Source organism: Arvicanthis niloticus, chromosome 6, assembly GCF_011762505.2.
Source record: "Arvicanthis niloticus isolate mArvNil1 chromosome 6, mArvNil1.pat.X, whole genome shotgun sequence".
Lineage (NCBI taxonomy): Eukaryota > Metazoa > Chordata > Mammalia > Rodentia > Muridae > Arvicanthis > Arvicanthis niloticus.
In genome coordinates this window covers 71543291-71558677 of record NC_047663.1, presented here as the reverse complement: position 1 = coordinate 71558677, position 15387 = coordinate 71543291, and the positions used below count along the sequence as shown (strand labels likewise).

Below are 15387 nucleotides of genomic sequence, written 5' to 3'. Positions count from 1 at the left end.
CTGTTTTCAGAAAATGTGTTTTTATAGAGTTTTAGGCATCAATAATGAGATAATAAAAGAAGGAAAGAAAGATGGGAGTAAGTGTGAACGTTCAGCCAAGAATAGGTTAGAGGCATGAGAGAGAGAGAGTAGAGAAGGCATTGTATACTAGGCTCAGAGGAAGAAAGGGCAACCATAGCTACTCAGGTGAGATGCAGGGTAAAATATAATGAACAATAAAAACACAGAAGTATACATGAAAATATAAGAAATTAAGACAAAGTGTATTAGTTATTTCTCCTGGTATTGTGATAAAAATATCCTGACAAACTCAATTTAAAGGAAGAAGGTTTTATTTAGGTCACAGTTTGAGGGTATAATTCATCATGGTGGCAGTAGGAGGAGGTGGTTGGTCATATAATATAATATGATATAATATAATATAATATAATATACATCATGGTGGAAGGAGCAGAAGTTGGTTGGTCACATTGAATATAATGTAATATAATATAATTAATATAATATAATCCATCATGGTAGTGGGATCAGGAGGTGGTTGGCCATATTGCATCCACACTCAAGGATCAGGGAGTAATAATTGCCAGCAGTCGGCTCTCTTCAATCTCACTGCACTTGAGGCCAGTGCTAAGATTGAGTTGTTGTGGGACAGGGTCCAGGTGCTACTTTTCTTTCATAAGTCAGTTTTTAAAAGTCATTTCTTACTCTTAAAAACACAGTCACAACTGTACATGGTATTTTGTGCCATTTACATTGAATGTACAATAAGTAAAGTGAAGTAATAATATTTCAAGTATTTTGAATTCTTCCTTTCATGGTTTTATGGCCCTCTGGATGAAAGGAAGAATTATTGCACTTATCACTTTTAATCTAATGATCTCAGATGATGCCTGTCTCTCCTTAGACTGTAAGCATCCTTGGAGTCAGAGACAGTATTTTCCACTGAAAAAATGGTGCCGTTGATCTCCCATCACACACCTCAAATTCATAACCACTAATACGCAAACAGTGAGACTTTATAGGTCTCATTTACATTACTGATAAGGAAACTGAGGTTGACACATGTCAAGAAAGCTTCTGAGTCAGTACTCAGTTTGTATTAAGAGATCTAATTTCCTCAGTGGTTACAGATTAACATTAATTGTCAGTTTTAGTCCCACACTATGTAAAACAGCTTAAGTGGTCAATAAAAACCTCTGGAATACACTGACAAAATATAGTGTTCTTTATTTATAGGATTAAAAAGAACACTAAAGCATTAAGCATTATGTGTGATCTAAATATAAATGATCAAGCTTTTCATGACAGAAATTAGATAACTGAATCAGTGAGAAACACAGACAAGAACACGAGCACGATGTGAAGTTTCTAGAAAAGAAAACGCTTTCAGTATGTATTGAAGGTGGGACTGAGTGGTGAAGAGCTAGCTGTCAAGATTGGGGTTGGAGTAGAGGGAGTGTGAGGAATCCAAGCAACTGTAGAACTGTATTCTGAAGATTCTGGCTCCAGCAGCTTGATTTGGTCAGAGTTTGGGGAACTAGGGGAAACTAAGGACTGTAAGACAGATCTCAGGGACCCAGTCAGTTGGTTATAATCACTACATTGGAAATCACAGGTCTCCACAGCCACACTTAGAGAATAATTCTTACATAGGCGCCCCTTGATTCATTATAATTGCCATACTGGGGCTCAGAGATCTCTAAGGCCACACTTGATAAACACTTTTTTTTTCCTGTGGAATCTCTCAGTGGATTATAATTGCTACTACAGGGCCCAGATGTCTCTAGAGCCACACGTTGTAAACAATAGTTGTATGCTGCTGTTATGGAGATGAGGCAACATCCCCAGGGAATGTGTGATGCACTGAATCTTAGAGTGGTGGTTTGACAATGTATCAGCTCCTTCCTGTTCTCAGTTGGTTAGGGTAAGTGTAGGGTGCACAGCAAGGATGCTGCTACCTTCTAAGTCATGACTCACAACAGTGTCTCTGCTGGGATAGAAGGTATGTGATCATGATTTCTCAAGGCCCTTACCTATGGTCTCTGCCACAAAATAAGAGACCAAGAAAGGCTTGTCTTCTTTGAACATCTCTAGTTATAGACAGACCCAATTTGGTTTCCTATTGACTTTGAAGCCAATAGAATCAAGAATGCTAATGCAGTGTTATAGTTATAGACAGATCTAATTTGGTCTCCTATTGACTTTGAAGCCAATAGAATCAAAGGTGGCAATTCGGTAGTTACCTTTGCTGTGGGTAAGTGCTGACTGAGTAGGCTACTTTATCTTCAAAGTTTAAAACTAGAAAAATCAATATTCTGTTACAAAATTGGCATTAAGTTCCACTCCTGCTAATTATCTCACTGAGGCATAGAAAAGTAAAGATTTGCCAAAGGTTTCACTAATGATATTCTTTCCACCATCCACACATCTGTCCACCTACCGAAGGAAATATGGCATCTCAAAAACATCCTCACCTGCATCTCTTTTTCTACAACTGCATAAAATTAGGAGAAGTATCCCTTTAATAAAGTGTGAATGTTGGTTTAGAATAATCTTAAGTCCTTTCTGATGTTTGACTCCTGAATAGTCAAGGCACTAATATGCAAAGCAAACTGTAGACGTCGATGCTAGGAGACAAAGAATGGAGGCGTGGTTGCAGGTGCTGTTGATAAATCAAGGGAGACTTGTAGGAAGAGTGGGGAGCAGAGGTAAACCCATTTTAGATCATGTGTAGCGCCAGGAAAAACAGGCACCATGTTAAATAATTTAGACTTTGTCCAGTGAAATGAATTAGCCCAAACCTTGGTTATCTGACTTTACACTAAAAATGTTGTGAATTTTTGGCTGTTTAAGGATCTTGAACACAGCATTCAAAGCTTATGCAGGAGGATGGGATAACAGTTTTACTTCTAGTGAGACAGAAATAGCATCTGTATTAGGGGATGAATGAGTTTGTAGAAAAGGTAGGAATAGAAATTGAGTACAGGTATGCTTTGATGCCTGGGAGGTTTGGTATGGAGCTAATCTCCCAAACACTGAGAGAGCCACACATGTAGGTTTAATGAAACAACGTGAAATTAGATTCAAATTTTAATTCATGTAGCACAGCAATGAACATGACTAGAAGGAACTTACAAGATCTCTGCCTTTGTTCCAATGAGATACAATTTTATCTCTTGAATGCTGTTCTATAGGCTAGTGATGTCATTAAATTAGTGGAGTCATATGGAAAATGTAATTGTACAAATTTAAACATGCTTTCTGATTAAAAAACGATACATTGCAAAGGCGGATACATTCACAGCTCAGAAACAAACACAGGGCTGAGCACAGATGATAACAAACGGGCACATATCAAAACATTTTGTTTGCCAAGGAGGTCAGTAGTAGAAGGTAAGCCTTCAAAGTTATATTGGGAGAATAAATATGGGAAAATGGCTGAGTGGATGTTTTTAAATAGTCTAGTTAGTTCAACCATATATATATATATATATATATATATATATATATATATACACATATATATACATACATAAGTATGTGTATATATATATACATATATATGTGTGGATATACATATATATCCATCCATCTGTGTGTATATATATATGTATATATGTATATATGTATATATATATACACACAGATGGATGGATGGATGGATGGATATAGATGTTTGGCTATATATGTATATATGTATGTATATATGGATATAGATGTTTGGTTTAATATGTGTGTGTGCACATACATATATAACTTTTTAAGCATCATCCCTGAATTTCACCTTGCATGTTCTGAAAGAGCAGGCCAGTTTATAGTCAGAGGGATATTTACTTCCTGTCCAGGCAGTTTGCCTTCAAACTTCTTCATCCTTATTTTACTTTTTCTCTATACTAAACCACAATCTGTCTTCCTAAATCCCATCGGCTATGATGAGTTTTAGCCTTTTGAGAACAAAGCAAGTCGAACGTATTTTCTGTGTGAGAGACTGTCAAGTGGGGATGTGAGAGGTTGCACTTATCTTGAAGCCATTTTACAGCCTGAAATTCAATCTCAAACATCCATTTCTCAGTTAGGATGCATTCAGGTACTGTGCTGAAACAATCTACTTTTTCAGCTGTTAAAGCAGGTCTACTGCCAAGCACATGTATAGTCCTTAATATTCCATGTGGGTCATTAAGAATCAGTTGTACCCACCCAACATCACTTCATTCTCTTATTGAGATGAAAGTTGGGGGCATTATGAAAGGAGACAGACATTATTATCAAAGAGTCAACCTCTCTTGTGAAATGTGGGTCCCACTAGTCCTTGAAAGTCCTGATCATTTTCCTAAGAAGTTCTGTGTTCACCTGTTTGTTCTCTCATGGGACTTTCCCACACCCCACACATATGTGTACCAGGTTCCCACAGAAAGTTCTGTGTTGACGAATTCCTTATCCAGGGTGACTGGGATCCCAGCCTACATGTAAATCTAAGAATAATGCGCAGGCCTCCCTGAGGCCTATCCTTGGACTCAGGTAGAGAACTTTCAATTGTTCTTAAAGAGCTCCCAGGAGAATTTCCTTTTCAAATTTCCAGATGTGGATGTGATGAGACAGACTTCAGCAAGTGCTCTGTGAAAGGAATGGAAGAAAGCTCTCTGAGAGACAAGGAAGGTTCTATAACTACACCTAGTGGTGTCTAAATTCTAGGCTCAAGGACAGTGCATGGAGAAGAAGGTAAGCTGTGCTAAACACAGAGCCACTACAGTCAGTGATGACATAACATTAATGTGACCCTTTGGGTGGATATAGATGTTTGCTTATGTAGATTGCCCTGTTATCAGCAGAACCATGGGGTTTATGAAGCAGTACACATCCTCAAAAGAAATGGCTCACTTAAAGCATTAAAGGGGGGAATCAAGGACCTCCCTTAGGCAAATGAAAGCCAATATGTTAGAATAAGAATGGAAGAAAAATTGACTTTTGGTGCTCCCCAGGACTGAAATTCTCTCTTCAAACACCAGATCACAAGGGAGGAAAATGGTCAGTCCCCTAGGAGGAAGGACTACTTCCACATCAAGTGCTCTGAACAAGACAGAAATTACTGCATGGTTCTGTGTCTCTCTAAGGATCTGGTAGTGCACTTGAGTAGGTGAGTGATTCAAGTCTCAGGAGTATACTGAGAACTATCATAATATTGGGCACCAAGACTGTGAACATGAGTAAATCAGTTTGCTGATGTGATTTTCTCAGGGAACCCACAGAGTATGGTGCATGGGACTGAGTGAAAATAGATAGCATGCATTAGCAAGGAAAAGATGACGTAGGTGATGGACAGTGGAGTAAAAGACCCGACGTCCACACTAGAAGAACTGGAAGCAAGAGATGGGTGATTAGAATGAAGAAGTACCTTGGATGTGGAAATGAGGCAGGGGTTTTGTTAAGTGAGTTTGTGGCTTGAGCTACTGTACAGAGGAGTTATAAAAATGATAAAGTATTTGAACAGTTTCTTTCTGGGTCCTTTAACTTGAGAACCTGCCTTCAACTTTGACCAGAAAACCTATTAGATTTTCAAGTCAAAAGAGTCAGGAAGAAGCCATGTTTGTGCTGAGTGTGAGTCCATGAAAATCAGTTGTCTGCCATGACCATATTTATGGGCCATGGGACCATAAATATTTATGGGACTTTTCCTTTTTTGTGTGAAGCATTCTGATGTTGGTCACACTTAGTTTTGTGTCTGGTGGACTGGACAGCTCCCATATGTCAGTTGTGTACCCAGAAGTGACCACTACCAAAGTCAAGACTTCTGGGTGCATTGGAGTGTAGGGGAAACATAGCACTGAGCTCTGCAATGGAGGGAGAGGAGAAGAGGGACCTGGCACTTTGCCTATCAGGTCCCACTCAGCAGGGAACCATGTAGTGAGAGGGAGGAAACTGCAGAAATAAACTCCTGGGTCCGTGCTCAAAGTTCTCAGTCCCGTTGCTAGCAAACCACATAGGGCACTCCAGAAGCTGAGCAGGCCACTGCTAGCAGACTCCACAGCCATGCCCACATGACGAGGCATGCTCCTTACAGGCGCTGACCACGGTGTCTGCGCAACCCAAACTGGCTGCTCGATATTCTTGATGTTTCTGTGTCCAACTCTCCCTTGTTGGAGTAATGGTTTTGCGTACTGTGTATTCAAATGCTGATTTCTAGAGATCTAGTTGCTGTCCAGACTTTGGTATTTTCAGTACTATGCAGCATCTCCGGACTCAAGGCTTTGTAAAAACATTGTTCTCCATCACCTTCTGATGGGTTAAATGAAGAGCTGAACAGCCAGTAGTTGGGATGGGGAGGAAAAGATAGGACTTCCAGGAAGAGGGGGAGGGGGAGGGGGAGGGGAGGGGGAGGGGGAGGGGGACGGGGACGGGGACAGGGAGAGAGGGAGAGGAACAGGGACAGGGAGAGGGAGAGGGAGGAGAGGGAGAAGGAGGAGAGGGAGAGGACCAGAGAGTCACAATCGGACATGAATAAAGAAGGAGGTGTCAGGGAGAGACTAATATGGTATGTAATGGGACACGTGGCTGGGAAGTAGGCTAGGCCAGCACTGTCCGGTTAGAATAGCTGAGTATTTGCCCAGCTATAGTGCCTGAAGCTCTTAATAAATATTCAGAGCAAGGGTGGATATAGAAAAGCCCATACTTTCTTTCTTTCTTTCTTTCTTTTTTTTTTTTGTTTTTTTTTTTTGTTTTTTTTTTTTTTTGTTTTGTTTTTCGAGACAGGGTTTTTCTGTGTAGCCCTGGCTGTCCTGGAACTCACTCTGTAGACCAGGCTGGCCTCGAACTCAGAAATCCACCTGCCTCTGCCTCCCAAGTGCTGGGATTAAAGGCGTGCGCCACCACTGCCCGGCAAGCCCATACTTTCAAACTTCCTCTCTCAACTATTACCTCTTGATGCTGTCTTCCATTTAAACACCATGGGGCTCTGACTTCCAACTGTTACTTGTCTCTCAGCTCGCAAAGCAGCTTGATCTCACACAGGCGCCTTCTCAAGATGGCACTTGGTTAAAGCTCTCTGAGATCCAGGAAATGCTCAAACAGACTTGCTTTCCAGTGTTACCTGGCCTCCCAGGAATAGTTACCAACTCCCACAGTGCATTTACAGCTTGTGGGAATTATGGGATTGCCCTCTGGCTAAAACTGAGGGTGTGTTTTCACCTGGGCTAGATGGCTTCTTCTGTGGCTTTGGCTTTCTCCACTTCCCCCTGGCTACTAGGTGAGGCTGGAACAATGTTCTGCACTTTTCACTCTGTGGCTTTTCTTATTCTCTACTTCTTAGCTCCCCTTTGTTCTACATGATTCCTGATGCTTTTCCTCTGTCACTCTTTGGAATCAAGCCAGTTTTTCTGTGTTCTCAGTCATATAGAAAGTTTACAAACCTCTTTCTTCAGAAGTCATCTTTTTAATATATTAAATAAGTAAGTAAATATCAAGATTTCAGCATGATACCCTCTATGCACATTTGTCCCATGCAGTGGTAAAACTAAATTTGGTTTTTCCTCTTCAATACCATCTTACTGACAATAGTGTCAATACTGACAATTGACAATACTGACATTGACAAATTGAGTATAGTAGCTTATGTATTCATGCTTCATTATATTCAGATCCTTTTGAGTTATGATTTCAGAATTTTTAATATGACTGAGGTTTCATTCATTTGAAAAATCATCAGCATATCTGAATGTTATTATAACCAGCAATAAAAGTATAGCTCATGGATGGCCAAGAATTCTTATATAGGGCTGGAGAGATCATGGTTCAGTGGTTAAGAGCACTGACTGCTCCTCCAGAGGTCCTGAGTTCAATTCCCAGCAACCACATGGTGGCTCACAACCATCTAATGCCCTCTTCTGATGCCCTCTTCTGGTGTGTCTGAAGACAGCTACAGTGTACTCACATAAAATAAAAAAATATTTAAAAAAGAATTCTTATATGACTAGATTGTATGTAGGACAGATGTATTCTTATTTTCTGCCTCATAGAAAACAAACATTTCTGGGGCACTTGCATATTACCAGGCTTGGAGCCAAGGTATATAATGGATCTATGAATTGATTTAACAGTATTTGCTGGGAGCCTTTGCTGCCTTGGGAACAGCACTGGAGCATGGAAATGCAGCGCTGACTAAATTAAGCAGACTCATTAGGACAGTACTTGCAGAATAGTGGTATAGACAGAGAATGTTGAAAATGTATGCAATATGTTTTTGTCATTTAAGGATGTATCTGAAATTAATCTCCACCAAAAGCTTGTGAACACGACTTTTTGCTGATTAAGTGAGCTGAGACTCTTGAAACAGATGATAGGTAAATAGGAAAAGCAATACTCAGGTCAGAGGGCAGAGTTTGCTATTGAGTGGCCTAAGGTGGCCACTCGCATCCATCCTAGCTATGCTGGATACACCACCTGTACTATAACATTTTGTTTTTATTGCTCACCTTTCAGGCAAAGAACCTGAATACCTTCCTGGAAGCAGCGCTCAGCATTGAAACATCGATGCCCCCCTCTACACCAGATTTAATGCAGAGGGAACATGCCAGCATCCCAAAACTCTTCCCAGTGAGCTCCGGTGAGACTTCAGTTGGCTTTCAGTTTCTTGTCTTGATTTCCTATTAACTTTCTTATCACTTATTTGATTTCTTTAGTACAGAAATATCAACACTGAAAGCTACTTTTATGCACTTCCCAAAGCTACAATTCACTACAATGCAGTTGTAGCTTAATCTTCTGAGTAGAGAACATGGATTTGTAAGAGGTTGGAATGAAGAGCCCAAATTTTCATGTTGACATCTACTGCAAGCCATGAATAAAAATAATATCAAAATGGCAGCCTCTCATATGCCATAAGGAAGAACATTAATATTTGAAAACTCACTCTGTTCTCTCTCACCCAGGATCTCATAGCTCAGTGAGAGACACAGACACACAAAAGACTTCTTGTGTATGACAAGCACTGGAGCAGAGCCATTACAAAGAGTTTGTTCTAGAGAGGAAAAAAATAACTCTTCCTGGGAAGGCCAGAGATGGATTTCCTAACTGCATTTTTTTAAGTGAAATATATTTGGGAAATAGTGACTTGCAAAAAAAGAATTGTTGCAAATCGGTCACCACCAACTTGATTCTGAACTTTTCTCAACCCTCTGCAACAGATGCTGCCAATGGTGGGAGGCTTTCCAGGGTTGGCACACTGACAGCACCCGGAGTGATGGATGGAAACTGATGAGTGCTCAGAGGAGGGACTCATGATGTCAGCCTTGTTAGTCTTCAGTCAGTATCTGCAGAAATACTCCACTTCTAGAAAGGGAAGAGGAACAATCAAAACAGCAGAAAGGGAAACACTAATGCTACATTTTACATTCTGTTTTACCTCTTTATTTTGTAACTTTAGGGGGCCATATGCTCTATACATGCTCCATTAGTCAGCCACACCCAAAGGTCCACACTGGATCCTAACAGGGGTCTTCATGTTGACGCTGTGAGGGAGGTGATAGTTACATCACCCTTAGACAAAGAGACCTAGGATTGCTGTCAAAAGAATCCTCCCAAATGCTTGAGTGGTAAGAACAAAATCAGAGACATACAAGAAGTAGGACCAGAGTTCAAACAAAATCCATTCCCTCCTATCCTAGTGACTTCCTGTCTAAAGAGGAAATGAGAAAAAAATACTGGAAAGTGGAATTGGGTAGTAAAATAGAGAATGTGATGCGTGATTCTGGAATGTTTAGGGGATCACGGGGATAATGTTTTAACACACACTGCTCATCAGAGGCTCTGCATGAAGGTCCGCTCTTTGCTCCAGTGAAAGGCAATGGGAACTTTCAATGCCAGTTTATGGGAAGGCTTCATATTAGTAGGCTTCTCTGATTTCCCTCAACTGGAAGTTTTCCTCTTTGTCTTTATTCTAGTCTTTTACCTGCTAACTCTCTTCGGCAACACCACTATCATTGCTCTCTCGCGGCTGGATGTCAGATTGCACACACCCATGTACTTTTTCCTCTCCCACCTTTCTTTCCTGGACCTGTGCTATACCACAAGCACGGTACCGCAGCTTCTCATTAACCTCTGTGGGTTTGATAGGACCATCAGCTATGGAGGCTGTGTGGCTCAGCTCCTCATTTTCCTTGCCTTGGTCTCCACAGAGTGTCTGCTCCTGGGGGTCATGGCCTTTGACCGCTATGCTGCTGTGTGCCGTCCACTACACTACACAACTATTATGCACCCTCAGCTGTGTCAGGGACTGGCCATCTCCTCCTGGGTATCTGGCCTTGTGAACTCTGTGATTCAGACAGGACTTGTTATGGCCATGCCCCTCTGTAGTCATCGGCTGAATCACTTCTTCTGTGAGATGCCCATATTCCTGAAATTGGCTTGTGAAGACACTAATGGAACGGAGGTCAAGATGTTTGTGGCCCGAACAATAATCTTGATCTTCCCTGCTGCACTGATTCTGGGCTCCTATGGACACATTGCCAGGGCAATTCTGAGAATCAAGTCAATGGCTGGACGCAGAAAGGCCTTTGGGACTTGTGGGTCCCACCTCATTGTAGTTTCTCTGTTTTATGGTTCAGGCATATATACATACCTCCAACCTATCCACAGATATTCAGAGAATGAGGGAAAGTTTGTTGCTGTTTTTTATACTATACTCACCCCCATTCTCAACCCTTTAATATATACTCTGAGGAACAAGGACGTGAAGGGGGCTCTGTGGAAAGTACTTGGGAAAAGCACAGACTTAGTGTAAGAGGGGAAAGCAAGACCATTGTCTGTGATATCACTCATAATCTGAAACCCACCTTTGAGGGACACTAGTGACTAGCAAGCAGCTCTGAGGGTCCCAGAACCATCTTCTGAGAATTTGAAGTGGGAGGAGTCTCTTGGAGTGATCTCTAGGTTAGTGTATAAGGTCCTTGTCTAAGAGAGGAGGGGCTGATCTATTTGGCTACTTTACCAAAAAAAAATGTTAAGGAAGGCTTGCATTTAAACTGTAAGTAAAGTAGAGATAAGCCCTAAGCATTTATAAGAGTGAGGGAAGGCTTCATTATATATGACATCACCTTATCCAAAGTCATTGATTCCCAGTCTGATGTCATATAGGTGACCCTTCACTCAAAGGCATAGGGCATGAATTTACAACTGGTTTTCCAAATAATTACCATGCTAGCTATATTCCCGAACACCTTAGGTTCTGTTTCTACATCTCCTTATATAGTTACCCCACTGACCTTCCAGTGGCTCACATCACTTGGAGAGATAAGGAACCCAAGGCCTGTGGCAGAGTTATAGATATGAAAGGGTCTGCCATTAGGACACTTATACCCAGAGAAGCATCAGAGTCTCACCAGCTGCACCAGGAAATCATGGCAGGAGGCTCTCATAAACAAGCTTTCATATAAGAGGAAAGAGACTAGAGAAGATATACATAAAAATGGGATGATCCACGAAGGAGAGGTACATGAAAGAAGAAAGAAGAAAACAAAACCAGAAGGTTTCTGATTTAGGCAGATGGAGAAAATTCAAAGAGACAGTGGGTTCTTGACATTCTACCATGGTCATTTCTCTCCATGTATTTGACAGTTTGTTTTACATCCATCTGTCTGTCTGTCTGTCTGTCTGTCTATCTACCTACCTGTCTACCTACTATCTATCTATCTATCTATCTTTCTACCTATCTATCTACCCATCTACCTATCTACCTATTTATGTGTTCACATGCACGTGTGTGTGTGTGTGTGTGTGTGTGTGTGTGTGTGTGTGTGTGTTTAAGTGCACTGAAGCACACATGTGGAGATCAGAGAACAGTTTACAGAAGTCAGTCCTCTCTTTGCCCTGTGTGGAGCCCCGGCCTTTTCGATCTTTCCATGTGTTTAGAAGATGTTTTCTGTCAAAGTGTCTATGTCCTTCTAACTAAGCTTCTAAGTTTTACTCTCAGACACTATATTGATTCAAAGAATATGAAAAAGCAGATCTTAAAGCTTTAATATTATATAGGAAAATATTTTATTTAGCTTCATCTTAGAGGTAGTTTATATTTTTCAATTAAAAATATAAAATAAGAATCCATAAGAAGAGTAGAGTTCCTAATATTTTGTAGCTATTTGACTGAGTATATATAGTGCACAGATTAATAAAAAGGTTGAGAAAGCCCACAGACATTTTAATAAAATTTTATATACAGTAGGATCTTCATAAAACAGTAAAATCCCAAGAAAATCACTAGAGCAAGTTGCTTTTATATGTTTTGAAACAGAGAGTAAATAACATATAAGGGAATAATAAAGTAAATGTATCTCTCAGATAGTGTAGGGCTGGCTCTAAGAGGTATTCTAGGGCTGGGGGAGTCAAGCCTTGTGTAAGATAATTCTTACTTAAATCATTTACTTATTTGAATGTATTAAAGTCTTATCTCCTACTATCTTGTGGCTAAGTCTTTTTCCAGAATGTTAGGGGAGTGATGACAAGTCTCTACAAAGAATCTCTTTTTTTTTTTTTTTTTTTTTTTTTTTTTTGGGTTTTCGAGACAGGGTTTCTCTGTGTAGCCCTGGCTGTCCTAGAACTCACTCTGTAGACCAGGATGGCCTCAAATTCAGAAATCCACCTGCCTCTGCCTCCCAAGTGCTGAGATTAAAGGTGTGGGCTGCCACTGCCCGGCTGTTTGTTTGTTTGTTTGAGGAAAAGGCAATCTAAAGGCCTCTTTCTGAAATTTTGTTTTCTCTAATGATTTCAGTTTGAAATAATCAAGATTCTTCCTAGACAGCATTTTTTTTGGCACAGCTCAGCCTCAACTCCTTTAATATTGATGAAGCCCATGGCAATATTGCAATAGACAAATCTGTAACAATTAGATCTGGGTAACTGGAATATCTATAACCTCAAACATGTATCATTTCTTTGTATTGTGAACATTCAAAATCCCCTCTACTTGGTATTTTGAAGAAGACAAATGTTGTAAACCATAGTTAAGTTTCCATGTAGGGAGAAGACATTGTTCTCCCCCTGCAGCAGAACCCCCAGACCTATGGAGCATCTCTCTCCTTTCTCCCAGAGACATAGTTTGTTGTTGTAGCTGTCATTGTGATGCCTTAAAACATGAAGGATGGATTAGGATTGGAGGCATGAGTAAATGCTATCTGTCTATCTGTCTGTCTGTCTGTCTGTCTATCATCCATTTATCACCTATCTATGATTTATCATCCATATATCATCTATCTATCTCATTCATAAATAAAGGAAAAAACTAAAACTAAAACAAGCTGCAAATGAGGACTGACAATGTACACAGTTATAGGCTTATATTTTTCAAAACTTAATTTTAACAAGAGTTCTTAAATGCTTTGACCTCCATTCTAGCCCACCAGAGGTAGTGGAAGGGAAAGATTAATACAGCAAAGGAAGGTGTTTAGAAATAGTTCTTTTGAGCAAATCCAATCTGCCATGTCAGGATATCAGCACTTCAGTTCACACAACACAGCAGTGGCAGCTCGATCCACTGGCAAATACCATTCATGAATCAGCAACAGCAGTTTGAGAGGCTCTGCCAACGGGTCTGAGTCCAGGGAAGCAGCAAGTAGCCGCCAGAACACCACCATGACACTGAGATAGTTTCATACAATCTCATTAGCAAGCACTTAAGGGTATATTTTTTTATGGTTCTGAGCATTGAATTTTTATAACACTGGGCTAGATTCACTAATTCTGAGATACAATCTTACTCCTTAAAGTGTTTTTAAGATGAGGTAAGTAGATACATTCAAGCAATTTATTGTTTGTTTTATATCCAAGCAATTTAAAGTATATTTTTAAAAAATCATCTAAGATCTCATGTCATCTTAATATTTTGTTAACACTTCATCTTTTTTCTATGCACCCTTCAACACACAAGGACAGTAGGTATGTCCTTGTTTTTATTAATGTTTACTTCTTCCTAATCACTGTATACATTATTTTTTATTTTGGTTTTGGCTAACATTAATTTTACATCTTAATTTGGTTCAATATGCTAGTTCAATATGTGAATATAAATGAACGTATAAAATCCTGCCTCTATCATCACTCCTCTTCATTCTTAGCCAACTCTAGTAATCACTAATTTCCTTTCAGGCTAATGTTTTTAAGATCTACATATGAGAGAATGTCTGGTGCTTCTCCTTCTATGACTGGTTCACCTAATATAGTACCCTCCAATTCATCAATTTTGCTCAAATGATGAAATTTCATTCTTCTTTATAGACAAGTAACATTACATTATACATATATGGACCATTTTCTTATTCATCCATTCACTGATAGGCATGCAGAGTGATTCTGCATCATGACTAGTGTGAATAGTGTCACAACAAACACAGTAAGCACGTATCTTTTTGGAATGCTGATTCAGTTCCTTGGGATATACACCCAGAAATGGGACATCTGGATCGCATGACAGATCCGTTATAACTCCAGTCTTTAAAAGAACATGCACACCATTTTATATAATGTCTGAACCAAATTACATTCCTACTAACTGTCAGTTTTTCTTCTTCTCTGTGTCCTCATCAGTAACTGATGGTTTGCTTGTTTTGGTAATGGTCATTCAAGCTAGAGCAAGCTGGTATCTCATTGTGATTTTGATTCAAATTTTCTTGGTACATAACAAAACCAAACTTTTTGAAACACATATTTTCATCTCTTGTGTATCTGCCAGTTCAAAGTATTTTCCTACTTCATACTTCACAAAAGAAAGCCTGAAGTAATAGGTATTCAACTTGGTGAACAGACTAAAATCCATTGAATTGTAGATTTCAATTTTTCATTGTACATGACATCACTAAATGGTCATGTTGTCAAACTACCTTATTTTTAAATGGTTTTTATTGACCAGCTTAGATACCCCTCAGGCCCAGATCTAGGGATTTGAATTAGCCCACCCCAACATCTACCTCATCAGTGAACTGCTAGAGTGCATAAAGGGGCCGATCCTACAGATCCAAAACTACAGATCTCCAGGACACCTGGCAACAACAGGATTTCTGAGAGACATCCCAGTGAGGATCCAGTGTTGACAGAGTAGCAGAAGCCAGAGGCCTCCTACTAGACCAAGGAGTCACTGCCATGAACATTGCAAGGAAAGAAGTGTGGAAAAAGGGTAACTGTGGGACACACTGTGACAGACTACAACTTCCACAGTAATTTTTCCTCTGTTGTGGGGAAGTTGCAAGGGTGAAGGGCAGGTATGAGAAGAGGGGAAGATGAGTGGGATTATGGGCATGATGTGAAATTTGTAAAGAACCAAAAAATAAGTTTAAAATATTTGCTATATTAAGTACAATAGTGTTTTATATATATATATATATATATATATATATATATATATATATATCA

General features: G+C 39.8%; 1 protein-coding gene across 6 annotated transcripts; it reads left to right on the top strand.

The window, feature by feature from the left end:
- The first annotated feature begins 1859 nt into the window (after positions 1 to 1859).
- On the top strand, positions 1860 to 12442 carry LOC117711121 (olfactory receptor 2Y1-like). 6 transcript variants are annotated; one of them, XM_076936950.1, is made up of 5 exons: positions 1860 to 2002; positions 4580 to 4719; positions 5007 to 5134; positions 8473 to 8596; positions 8922 to 12442. In XM_076936950.1, the coding sequence occupies exon 5, from the start codon at positions 9836 to 9838 to the stop codon at positions 10769 to 10771; it is 936 nt and encodes a 311-aa protein (XP_076793065.1). In that variant the 5' UTR covers positions 1860 to 2002; positions 4580 to 4719; positions 5007 to 5134; positions 8473 to 8596; positions 8922 to 9835; the 3' UTR covers positions 10772 to 12442. The 6 variants fall into 6 exon arrangements, with proteins under 6 accessions (XP_076793065.1, XP_076793064.1, XP_076793062.1 ...); XM_076936949.1 differs by having other exon boundaries at positions 8678 to 12442; XM_076936947.1 differs by having other exon boundaries at positions 8473 to 12442.
- The last annotated feature ends 2945 nt before the right edge of the window (positions 12443 to 15387 follow it).